The sequence below is a fragment of the Giraffa tippelskirchi genome, chromosome 11 (genome assembly GCF_054371585.1).
Source record: "Giraffa tippelskirchi isolate mGirTip1 chromosome 11, T2T-mGirTip1v1.2.pri, whole genome shotgun sequence".
NCBI lineage: Eukaryota > Metazoa > Chordata > Mammalia > Artiodactyla > Giraffidae > Giraffa > Giraffa tippelskirchi.
The window spans coordinates 37,657,882-37,671,542 of NC_137285.1; the positions used below are offsets into that span (position 1 = coordinate 37,657,882).

The 13,661-nt window shown below is 37.5% G+C and overlaps 1 protein-coding gene across 2 annotated transcripts in view; it reads left to right on the plus strand.

Moving 5' to 3' along the window:
* FAT4 (FAT atypical cadherin 4) overlaps positions 1 to 13,661 on the plus strand; it is a 173,468-nt gene that overhangs the window by 119,100 nt on the left and 40,707 nt on the right. For both annotated transcript variants that reach the window (XM_081538149.1, XM_081538150.1), the window contains 2 exons: positions 1,080 to 1,260; positions 11,545 to 11,795. In XM_081538149.1, the coding sequence (XP_081394275.1) occupies positions 1,080 to 1,260; positions 11,545 to 11,795 (432 nt within the window). The remainder of the gene's footprint in view (positions 1 to 1,079; positions 1,261 to 11,544; positions 11,796 to 13,661) is intronic.

Consider the following 13,661-nt stretch of genomic DNA (forward strand, 5'->3'; position numbering starts at 1 on the left):
CATGATATTAGGGAGATATACGTAAACATTTTACAGAGAAATGAATGAGTAAATGAAAGAATAGCTTTATTTACAAAATATGGAATACCAAAAGTAAGTAGAATTTAAGCTTCATTTAATGGGAAATAATTTTATGGGAAGAAAAGTTGTATCTTAAAGTGAGAGTATCCAGGGCCTTATTTTATTTTAGATAAATATAGGTAAGCAGACCTTCATTATTTCTATTTTGGTATATTAAAGTTTGAAAAATGATTCTGAAAAACAACTAAAAGCAGATGATTTGCCATTTACCTTTGAGATAACCCACAGAATCAACTAAATATGACATCTTACCTTCACCACACAAGAGCCTTCTAACCCTGTGTAGTATAGTGTATGCCAGGGTTTTGTTAAATGCTGCATTTTCACTATATGCTGATAATGGCACTGAAACAGGAAATAAAAATGAATTGTTTCATATTTACCTTAAACATTAAATAAATGCAACAGAAATGATTCCAAGTCATCTCATTGGTATACTATTTCCAGCAAGTGAAAGGTCAGAGTGCTTTCTTTTTTAAATTTTCTGCAAAGAAATATACGTTAGTACAGAAAAAGGGATTTAAAGGCCTCAAAACTCAGTTAATTTTTTTTTTTATGATAACATTGATAGTCACATCTAGGAATACAGTTTTTAATTCTGCTTTGTCAGCTGGCCTGCTATTCCAGATCCAGAGGGATGCTCCAAATCCAGCTTGAGCTATTTTACTGTAATTTTAGAGAAACCAGTAGTGCCTCTTTTGTGGCATTCAAATGAAACTGTTGTGTTCTACATTGCTGGATGGGTACCTTTAAAATAGACTAGGAGGTTGACATATTCTTTTTGTGCAGTATCACTAGGAAAGAGTTGGAATATTAGTCCCTAAATAAAAATATTTTTATTGTAACAAAACTAAAAATTACTCAATCACCTGTCTATGTCTATTACCTTGGGGTGTTTTCTACATTCTCTTTAGCAGTTCTGTCTACAACCCATTGTTAGGCTTGCTATTATTTTTGTGATTTATGAACATTAAGACTTAGTTTTCTTTTCCCTGTAGGATCCCCTGCCCTGACTGGAACTGGAACAATCAATGTCATAGTGGATGACATCAATGACAATGTCCCCACTTTTGCCAGTAAAATGTATTTCACAACAATTCCTGAAGACGCACCAACTGGGACAGATGTTATATTGGTAAATGCCTCAGATATTGATGCTTCAACCAATGCAGTTATCAGGTCAGTGCCTTTTCCTTTGTAAATTTTGATTACTTTTCTCATTAAACATTGGTCTTTGAATGAAATGCATATAATGCTTCATTTCATTGAAGACGCCATAGCATTAATACTTAACCCTATTGTGACTGAAAGTAAGTGAAAGTTTTAGTTGCTCAGTCATCTTCGACTCTTTGTGACCCCATGGACTGTAGCCCACCAGGCTCCTCTGTCCATGGAATTTTCCCAGCAAGAATACTGGCCATTCTCTTCTCCAGGGTATCTTCCTGACCCAGGCATCAAACCCAGATCTCCTACATTGCAGGCAGATTCTTTACTGTCTGAGCCACCAGAAACTATTGCTAAATAACCAACTATGCCTAAAATGAGGATTAAAACAATAATTATCTTGTTGTTCTAAAATTTTATCTTATTAATTTCATTTATATTCTTATTGCATTTCATTCTTCGGTAATTTAGGAATTAGGACATAGGTCAGGGGGAGGAGATTTTCATGCTTCATGTAGTTGACTAGTATTGCTTAGTGATATTTGCCTGGTGACTGTCTGGAGGACCCAAGATGGCTTCACTCACATGCATGGTGCCTTGGCAGGGATGGCTGGAACATCAGGCTCCATTGAGCCCCTTATCTGATCTTGCGGTCTCGGGGCTTTTAAATATGGTTCTTCAGCAGGGTAATTGGACTTCTTTATATGGTAGAAAAACCTCTGGGTTCCAAGAACCTCAGATGAAAGTTGCTAATGTTCTTAAAAGCCAGGCCTTGAAGTGGCAATGTATCACTGTTTACTTACATGACTTAATACTTTGTTTGTCAGAGCTCCCATGCCCAGCCCAGAGTCCCTGGGCTAAAACCTATGTGTGAAAACTCTTCAAATAACTATTGTCTCATGTAGTCAGATATAATTCAAATTGATACTATTTTTATCTTGCAAAAATTATCATATTCACTTTTAAATTAGGACAATTCAGTTCAGTTCAGTCATTCAGTCATGTCCAGCTCTTTTCAACCCCATGGACTGCAGCATGCCAGGCCTCCCTGTCCATCACCAACTCCTAGAGTTTACTCAGACTCATATCCATTGAGCCAGTGATGCCATCCAACCACGTCATCCTCTGTTGTCCCTTTCTCTTCCCACCTTCAATCTTTCCTAGCATCAGGGTCTTTTCCAATGAGTCAGTTCTTCGCATCAGGTGGCCAAAGTATTGGAGTTTCAGCTTCAGCATCAGTCCTTTCAATAAATATTCAGGACTGATTTCCTTTAGGATGGACTGGTTGGATCTCCTTGCAGTCCAAGGGGCTCTCAAGAGTCTTCTCCAACACCACAGTTCAAAAGCATCAGTTCTTCGGTGCTCACCTTTCTTTATAGTCCAACTCTCACATCCATACATGACTACTGGAAAAACCATAGCTTTAACTAAACAGACCTTTGTTGGCAAAGTAACGTCTCTACTTTTTAATATGCTGTCTAGGTTGGTCATAACTTTTCTTCCAAGGAGTAAGCATCTTTTAATTTCATGGCTGCAGTCACCATCTGCAGTGATTTTGGAGCCCCCCAAAATAAAGTCAGCCACTGTTTCCACTGTTTTCCCATCTATTTGCCATGAAGTAATGGGACCAGATGCCATGATCTTAGTTTTCTGAACGTTGAGCTTTAAGCCAACTTTTTCACTCTCCTCTTTCACTTTCATCAAGAAGCTCTTTAGTTCTTCTTCACTTTCTGCCATAAGGGTGGTGTCATCAGCATATCTGAGGTTATTGATATTTCTCCCAGCAATCTTGATTCCAGCTTGTGCTTCATCCAGTCCAGCATTTCTCATGATGTACTCTGCGTATAAGTTAAATAAGCAGGGTGACAATATACAGTCTTGACATACTCCTTTTCCTGATTTGGAACCAGTCTGTTGTTCCATGTCCAGTTCTAACTGTTGCTTCTTGACCTGCATACAGATTTCTCAAGAGGCAGGTCAGGTGGTCTGGTATTCCCATCTTATTACAACTTAAATGAAAAATATTTTTCCATTCTATTAAATCATTATGCCAACCTCAACCTTATATACTCTGGCTTGCTTTGTTTTTAATGTAATATATATTTTGGATGTAAATCACTTCTTGCTATTCATGGAATCCTGGAGAAAATCCATCTTCTCCTTTGGTTAATAGAGATTTTATGTATTAATTTCCATACTGACTACTTAAATATTATGTATTTAAGCCATTTACCCAACTACTGATGGGTTCTCTAAAAGCACAAACTTTTATGTGTGATGTTAATTTTCGTGTATAGTCTAATGTGATCTTTTACACAACAGCTATCCAACAAATATTTGTTTATATTCTTCTTTCAACCAGCTTGATCAAGTTATACCTTTTAATGGATGGTGTACTTATTTTGAGTTTTACACTTTACATAACATTTAATATTTTCCCTTGTAGTAAACCAGCCTGTGTTAATTCCCAGTCTTTATCTAGTTTTTATCTTTGCTTCCCAGACACCCATCCCAGAATTTAGCTTTTATAGAAATGTATTCCTGTTTTCCCCCAACTGACCAAAATGTCCATTCAAACCACACTTTTAATTCTTTTATGTCATAACATTGGAGAAGTCACAAAACTGCATCAGCAGAGTGAACGTCCAAAGGTAAATCCCTTACTCTGTGCTCTTGATCACATCCCATTAGATTTCCTTCAGATCTTTAATTCAACAGTTACTACATTTCTCTCTGGATCTTCAGATGATCCCACTTTCCTGGATCACATCTTTATCCCTACAGAAATGCTCAGAATATCTGGTACTGAGTTCCAGTTCCTATTTACTTCCATGACTTAGGAAAGTCATTTTAGTATCTTTAAGGCTCAGTATGGGGCTTCCTAGGTGGTGCCAGGGGTAAAGAACCTGCCTGCAAATGCAGGAGACATAAGAGACGTGGGTTTGATCCCTGAGTTGGGACGACCCCCTGGAGGGCACAGCAAACCACTCCAGTATTCTTACCTGGAGAATTCTATGGACAGAGCAGCCTAGTGGGCTATGGTCTATGGATCACAGAAGAGTTGGACACAACTGAGCGACAGTGTGCGCACACCCGAGGCTCAGTATATCTATCAGTAAAAGTGGAGTTAAGAGTTGCTGCCTTCCAATTTGTGAGAATTAAATATTGATATATATTGACCACCTACTAGGTGCCAAGTATTTTCCTGTTTCATTCTCCAGGGGTTCTTCCTGACCCAGGGATTGAACCCATGTCTCATGTCTTTTGTGTTGGCAGGCAGGTTATTAACTGCTAGTGTCACCTGGGGAAGCCCATATGTGAAATCAGTTAATATGCGCAAATGTCTCTTATGCATAATTGTGATATTAAAATTACTAAATTTATGTTAGTGTTTTTCTTTATAGCATTCTAATAACTATTTTATTCCTATATATTCTTTCTTGAAAAAACATCTCCAACATAATAGTGACTGGCACCTAAAGAAACACATTAAATAAGTAATTCTAATATTCTTTCGAACTTTAGAATATTCTTTACTCACATTTTTTACCCCTCATTTTTGAGAGGGTGGGTTACTACTTCAAAGCTTTCTCCTGCCAGTTATTCTTTAAAATCTCTCAATCAAACTTTCTCCTCCATTGCTTTACCAAAAAAGACTATTTGAATATTCTACAGAAATTTTTCAAGTCCAGTGATTTCTGAATCCTTGTTTCTCTTTACCGTTTGCATCACAGGTCATCCTTTCTGACTGGCATTTTATTTTCTCCTCAGTGTGTATGTCAATGTTATTTCTTATTTCTCACTCTGGATCTCTAACCACACCTTCTAATTTGCCGTCTGGGTTTCCTCTTTCTCTCTTCCTAGTAATCGGGACATTCCCCACAGCACTTTTTCTCAGCATTTTTCTTTCTTTATTTTCATGTGTGTATGAAAGACAGAGAGAGAGAGAGAAAAAACAGAGAATTACCCATTTCCATGGCTGCACCTATGCAGAAAACACCTAGAAAACTATGGAGAAAACCTCCAAACTTGTTTTGTCAACTCTGACTCGATTCCAGAGATTCCCACCCATATTTGTAATTCTCCACGAGGCACTTCTGCCTAGAGATTCTCCTGGAATCATAAGCACAACATATCAGAAGCTCCTAACCTTTCCTGTTTCTCATCTTGGCATTCTGCTTTCTTTTACTGATACTGTCTCACTTTCTTTGTCTTCCTGTCCTGATGGCTAACAGTCACCTTTTCCACCTCTGTATTCCTTTTCTGTGTATTCCTCCAGCCAAGATCCTAATTCAATCCATAATTATGTCATGCCAAGATTAACATGATAAAAATTAATTTACTTTTATGACTCTGCTTTATAATCCTTCCAATCTATATACCATACTATTCTGTATAAGGGCTTCCTATATGATGCTAGTGTTGAAGAACTGTCTGCCAATGCAGGAGATTTATGACACTTGGGTTCGATCTCTGAGTCAGGAAGATACCCTGGAGGAGGAAATGGCAACCCGCTCCAGTATTCTTGCCTGGAGAATCCCATGGATAGAGGAGTCTGGTGGGCTATGGTCCATAGGGTTGCAAAGAGTCAGACCTGACTGAAGCGACTTAGCATGCATGCATCCTGTATAATTTTGAAGCCCTTACGACATCCCAGTACTTTGTTAAGTTCTCAGGAGTTAAGCACTTCAGTTCTCATAAGGAGAACACTTTAACATAGAAAGTAATTTTGCTGCATTACAACTATAGTATCTTGTAACAAGCATAGTTTAAACACAGAATGTGTGGAAGCATGAGCATAGTCAGTGAAACCTGAGGAAATAAGTAGAAGCTTTGATTAACTGATGATTTTTGGAAAGACAGAGGAATAGTTTATGAACAAATAAAGGATGAAAGGCATTCTAGGCCAAGACAGAAACAGGTACAAAGGTAAAGCTATGCAAAAACATAGCATCAGAAAAATAAAGCTATTCAGTATGGTTTGTGTGGGTTAGGAATGAGCCTTGTATACCATATGAGAAGATTCACATTTGTTTTTTGCATCTAGTTGGAGAAACAACTGAAATGTTTTAAGGTGGCCAGTAACACGACTAGTTTACATTTTATGATAATTCCTCTCAACTTTGTAGGAAGCAATTTGGATGAAGCAGAGTCAGTCAGTGAATGAAAGAACAATGGCAGTAATATGAACCCCCTTGCTCTGTATTTCAGCTTTAACGATGAAACTCTCCCCCTCCTCAAAAGCTTTTAACTTTCAGTTTGCCTAGGGCATAAGGCCTAGTCTGCATATTCCAGCCACTCCATAAACGGCCCCAGCATCTCTCCAAGCTTATTCTGCACAAATCTTCAATGTATAGCCAAACTTTCAGCCTCACTGGATCAATTTCTGCTCCTGGGAAAAGGATTTGTGCTTTCCCAAGCATTCTGGCTTTGTTCAAGTCCTTCTCTATCCTACAGCAGGGTTCTCCAAATACAACCTACAGGCCAAATTCGGGCCAGAGCCTACTTTGTAAACAAAGTGTTACTGGAACATAGCCACTCCTATTCATGTGTGTTTTGTCCATGGCTGATTTTGCATTACAAGGGCAAGCTGAGTGTTGCAACAGAGATCTGATGGTGTAAAGAGCTGAAAATATTTACTAATATTACTAATATTTACTAAAATACTTACTAATTAAAAATATTTACTGATCCTTTATAGCAAGTTGACTCCTAGCCTAGAATACCTTCATTCTCCCTTTTTATTACTGTTGTAAGATGTGTGTGTGCTCAGTCACCACCAACTCTTTGTGATCCCATGGACTGTACCCCACCAGGCTCCTCTGTCCATGGGATTTCCCAGGCAAGAATACTGGAATGGGTTGCTGTTTCCTACTCCAGGGGATCTTCCCTGACCCAGGGAGTCTCTTGCATCTTCTGCGCTGGCAGGCAGATTCATCACCACTGCACCACCTGAGGAAGCCCTATTGTGAGATGAGTAACCCTTTTAAATGAGTAACCCCTTTAAATCTTAACCTAAGTTTACTCTTCTTCAGGAAAGGCTTTCCTAGTCCAAAGCAATCTCTTTGTCTTCTGAATTCCTGAAACAACGCTTCTGAGCAGTTTCAGAGCAGTTAGCACTTAAATATAGGGCCTGGTTTTGCATTTACTTTTACAAGTATCTTTCTTCTATCTAGGACATAAGCTTGAGTTCAGAAATTTTTTTACCTACTTAATCCATGTTTCTATCTGTTAGTTCATTTTACCCAAATATAAGGGCTTCCCAGGTGATGAGAGAGCTAAAGAACCCGCCTGCCAATGCAGGAGACATAAGAAACGTGGGTTTGATTCCTGGATCAGGAAGATCCCCTGGAGGAGGGAATGGCAACCCAATCTATTCTTGCCTGGAGAATCCCCATGGACAGAGAGCCAGGTGGGCTACAGTCCATAGGGTCGCAAAGAGTTGGACATGACTAAATTGACTTAGCATGTATGCACGCACCCAAATATAAAGATGGATTATACTAGATTAAAAATGATAGTTTATTATAGCTATGTGTGTATACTGTTATGAACATAAACCTAAATTTTGAATTCATGCTGTTACTGATGCTGCTAAGTCGCTTCAGTCGTGTCCGACTCTGTGCGACCCCAGAGACGGCCGCCCACCAGGCTCCCCCGTCTATGGATTCTCCAGGCAAGAGTACTGGAGTTGGTTGCCATTTCCTTCTCCAAGGCATGAAAGTGAAAAGTGAAAGTGAAGTCGCTCAGTCGTGTCCAGCTCCTAGCGACCCCATGGACTGCAGCCGACCAGGCTCCTCCATCCATGGGATTTTCCAGGCAAGAGGACTGGAGTGGGTTGCCATTGCCTTCTCCATTTGAATTCATATCACATACTAATTACAATGCCAGGTGCTTTTGAACTTACATTTGAAACTCAAAAACTACCAAATGAAAGGAATACATACATGCATAATACTTTATAGATAGAGAAGACTTAGAAAGGTTAAGAAATTTTATGAATTTAAGTACTTGAGTGAGATCAAAATTCATGTCCAAGGGAACTATGTTCAGAGTTCACTTTCTGAACTATTACTAGATCATCATATTCTATCTAGCAGCCCACAACACAGTTCCTTATGATCATAGTAAATCTCAGGAAGAGGTTAAAAAAAGATTCACAAAATCAAATGGGGATAATTCAGCTTTACAAATGCAACAATTGATTGAGATTTTAGATAATAATGATCTGTTTATACCAGTAATTTGAAACAGTAAATTTCTTGAGTCAGAAAATAAATTAAGATCTTTGTTGGTTTACATTGAACTCTGTGTGTGTGCTCATTCTCTTCAGTCCTGTCCAACCCTTTGAGACCTCATATACCGAAGCCCACCAGCTTCCTCTGTCCACGGGATTTCCCAGGCAAGAATACTGGAGTGGGTTCCCATTTCCTTCTCCAGGGGATCTTCCTGACCCGGGGGTCAAAACTGTGTCTCTTATGTTTCCTGCATTGGCAGGCAGGTTCTTTAACACTAGTGCCATACAATAAAGAACTAAATTATTGTAAACCAGTCCTACAACAACATACCTTCACAAGAGTTACTTTTGGCCTTAGCATAAGCTACAGCATTTCTTGTCTCCCCTAAACCCCTCCAGGCTGTGTCTCAGCTTCCTTCTACTGCAGGATAATGGGAAAAGTGCACGTTGAGGTCATAAAGACAGAAATTCAAAGTCTTCATCTGCCATTTATAGACTTTATGCATCTTTGTGCAACTATATTAGCCTCCCTTAGACTCAAGTTCCTTATCAATTAAAAATCTAGTACAAAACCACACTATTAGGATGGTTCTGAGGCTTAAATAAGGAAATAAATGAAATGCTTGTCGTCTGCTGAGTATACACTAAGAACACAGTAAGATGCTACAAAACTGTAAAGAACAGCATGAAAGAAAGAATGAAAGTGTTAGTCATTCAGTAGCCTGCCAGGCTCCTCTGTTCATGGAGATTCTCCAGGCAAGAATACTGGAGTGGGTAGCCATTCCCTTCTCCAGGGGATCTTCCTGACCTAGGGATCAAACGTGGATCTCTTCCATTGCAGGCAGATTCTTTACCATCTGAGCCATTAGGGAAGAATAGGTGTTTAGATTTAAGAAAGTAGCACAAGACTTGATCTAATGAAGTTCATAACCATAAAAGAAACTAATTTGGATCAGAGAAGCAGTACAGAGATTCATGAAATATGAGAAGTAAACCAAAACTCGAAAAAAAAAAAAAGAATGAAGTGGGGAAAACCCAGGCATATGATCTTGGCAGTCTGTTCATTTATATTGTCACGTATGCTTCTTTTATCTCTCTCTTTTTTTTTAACTTACAAGTATAAATTTGATTAAAACTGGTGTTATAGATATTGTGAGATAGTAAAGGATATCTAGTATTTAGGATATACTTTTCATACATTTCAGAAACACGGAAAGTCTAGAAAAAAATAACCACATGTTAACATTGCAATTTAGTCTTTAATTTTTAAAAATAGTAAATATATTAGCTACTTTTAAACAGACAGTCTTATGTACAATAGCATAAAATAAAGACTAAAGACTTTACAGTTCAAAGTTCTTTTATGGATTATTGAGTTCAGCATGGGCCAGAACTCTCATTATTTGCCTTTCAACACATTGCTCAATCTAATATACCATGACCTTCTCATATACAAGACATCCAAATCAAATTTGCATGCTTTTTGCATCCTTCTTATTTTTATATGTGAATGCTTAAGGGGACAAATATTTGATTGAACCCTGACCTTTGCTCTCATAAAAAAAAAGCTTTTGGCTCTATGAAGCACTTTTTTTTCTCTCCTTATTAAGTTATCCCAAAATAAAATCACATAATTCTCATAACCCAGGCTTCTATAGACTTTCTCTAAAAGGTAAGACAATGTGATTATTTCATGACTCCTGAATTTCTAACTTCCAAACCTATGATATTTTAATGTTAATATCGGGAATAGGTATTGTCTACTGTGTAAGGGTAGTATTAATTAGTAATAATATTTTTATGAGGAGTCACTTCTGGTCCAGGAGATACAGTCTTTGTTGTTCTTACTCCTGATCTTGCATGTGAAGTTGCCATAAGGTGTTCGAATCTGAGTGATACAAAGTACTTTATCAATTTTGAAATCAGTTCTCAGCCAAACTCCCTCTCTATGCTCCGTCTATTTAGCTCTCATTTTATAGAACTTCTTTTGTTAAAAAAAAAAAAAACAAACAAAAGAACATGTAGCTCCTTAACAGTTCCTGATGTCTCTAAAAAAGGAAGAAGGTGCCAAAATGTTTGTTTTAAACAATGAACTTAATAGGAAGAATGTGCACTGGCTGCGATGTAAAGTTTTTCCTGCTGTTTCTATTAGACACTTGCTGTTGCTATGTTTTTTTGGACACAAAGCAAACTATAGAAACACTCGTTAGTTCCAACAAGGGCATTTGTTTGTTGGCATGAAGGAGAAGTCTTGAAAGATATCCATTTCCTCATTTCCTCGCTACCCTCCAACAGAAAACATTCTGGACCACAGCCAACTTCTGAACCTTCAAGCTTAGCTACTTCTTTCCTAGCTAAGCTCTCAGAAATATACACAGATAGCCTTTTCTTTAGAAAGAAGAGAGAAGCTATTCTCAGTGGAAACTCCTGCCCACTAACCAATCTGGTTAGCATCAAAATATCCTTGAAGATGTCATACCACTCCTTACAACAGGAAAGCAAAGCAGTGTGGCCATATGAGGAATAGCAAATGAGAGAATTAGTAACTAGGAATGTCTCTGTATAAATAATCAGTTCTTGAGCTGTTCTGGATAGTCAATACGTGTCACATACAGTGTTTGGTCTTTAGAGAACAAGACCTTCCATTGATCTTTTCTGGTATATTATGGCACACAGCAGATAAATACTTTTTAGATGTATTTAACAGATGTTCATCTGTGATCCTGGCCACTGACCACAATATTAGAGCAAGAGCCTGATTTATGCTTTCAGGCTGGTTTATTTAAAACATGATAGTCTTCTGGGTATATTCTGGGGACTTGCATGATTTAGGAAGCTCACAAACCTTGTGAAGACCTGCTTGAGGTCATAGGACATCTTGCCATAAAGACTGTTAATGTGATGCTCACATAAAATGTGAACCAGCATATTCTTTCATTGTTCTGTGATCTTACTTGTGATGTTTTCCCTGACTTTTCTGCCTTGCTTGTTAAAATTCTAGTAAATAGATGTTGCAGCATTAAAACTGGAAGAAATATGCCCATGTCTGTTCTCTGCTTTAGTTATAGGATCATTGGTGGAAATTCTCAGTTCACTATCAACCCATCCACAGGACAAATCATCACCAGCGCATTGCTAGACAGGGAAACAAAGGAGAATTATACTTTAGTGGTAGTCGCCAGTGATGCTGGGTCCCCGGAACCTCTTTCCAGTTCTACCAGTGTGCTCGTCACGGTGACTGATGTCAATGACAACCCACCAAGATTTCAGCATCACCCATATGTCACACACATCCCATCTCCTACTCCACCAGGTAACCAAACTGCCTCCGATGTCTCACAAAAAAATAAAAACTATGCATTGGGCATTTCCTATAAATACATTTCTGTTTTTTCTACAGGTACATTTCTGACATAGCCAAAGTTTGCAAATCCTCTAAAATTCAACTCTTGTCTAAAGCAATTGAAGGAACATTGCCTCTTGCAAATTAATTCTTTCTTCTCAGACCAATTGTATTTAAGATTTCATAATTGCCACAGCTTTCCTAGTTCTGTTTCTTAATTTTAATTGAATATTGGTAAATATGAAAATAGATTTCACTTTGTAGTCAAGTAGGTTTCTGTCCTGAGATGTTATTTGTGTGTGCCTTGATAGGAAGGACGTTATCTATTTTTCATGCCATGTCCTTACATTATACCTGAAACATTATCTTGGAGGTACTAGGCTCTCAACTGTATTCATTCCTACAAAATTAATATTTTATCCAATGCTTCATAGACACATTTTCAAAAGGTTTGTTGAGAGAATCCTTCTAGTTAATTACTACTATAAATATTTTTAACTTAGTTTTAATGGGTGACGTTTTTTCTATTAATAGGTGTATGGAGCCAATAACAAACCATGTTCACATTGACAATATGTATTTATCTTTCAAACCCTCTCTTAAGTTTAGTTTGGGTTTATTTGCTTCTTTGCAAAGAATTTCATCCTACTCTCTTAGGAACTGCACAAATCATCTGCCATTAGTAATTTTTGAAATGAATTTTGAAACTGGAAAATAAATAAAGTTATAATTAATTTAATTTTCTCTCCTTTAAGATATTTTTAATGAGAGAAAAAAAAAACAGCTCCACGATTTTGCCTCTAGTGAATTCTGATCTTCTATTCAGTTGAGAGGGTCTAGTTGATACCAACTGAAAGCATAAAATCCATAAATTTTTGTGCCAACTTTTTATCAAATGAAAAAGCCAGTATCAAAGTCATGAATCCCTGGAGTGGGCCTGCAGCTGAAATGATGCTAGCAGGCATGATTCTAGTTACACCTAATGTGTAATGATGCAATATACCATCTCCTATACAAAGTGAGTAAGACTTAGGCATTTTCTCTCCTCATTAAACATATTGTAATCAAGCAGAATCACTGGCCTTGTTAAAATTAGACTACTTTTCTCTTGTGTCACAAACTCTTCTGCAGGGGTAGGAGTGCAGGTTTGGGAAAGGTTTCTTAATAAGTCTATCAAAAACATGTCCTTATGGCAGCTTTTCAGCGTTATCTCCTCTACAGGCTGTTCCTTTTTGGCCTTCATCCCAAGCACTAGCTTTTGGAATCCAAATTGAGTCCATTCTTCGATTCTTATTTCTTACTACATTATAACTGTTCATATATATGTGTGTGTGTATACTTTATAATTGTAATACACACACATATATATACACACACATTCATATGTATACTTTCTCTTCATATGAGAATAGCTCACAGATAAAAAATTTTTCCCATAGAACAGTGGGCACGAGGAATTGACAATTATTTTTTAAGCATATTATTTTTGTTTATATGATTACATAAAAGGTAATTCAAAATATTTTAAGACATAATAGAGCAATTATGTGTTTTTTTCTGTTGGGCAGAAACATAGTTCTTAGCAGAACTCATGTATTATTGTGTTTGTTGGAAGTTATGTACAGATTTTTCTCCTAAGAACTATAATTTGGAATGATTAGCCATTGCTCTTCCCTGTGCTTCTCTCAAAGGTGCACTGAAAAATATTAAATTTTGTAGATTGTCTGGGTTTTAGGTAGATAATGGCAGGTCAGTCCCTGAAGACTACTGTTAAGTAGATTTGACTGGGGAAATTTCGAGACAATATCAGATATACTGTTCTCCCCTAGTAATCGT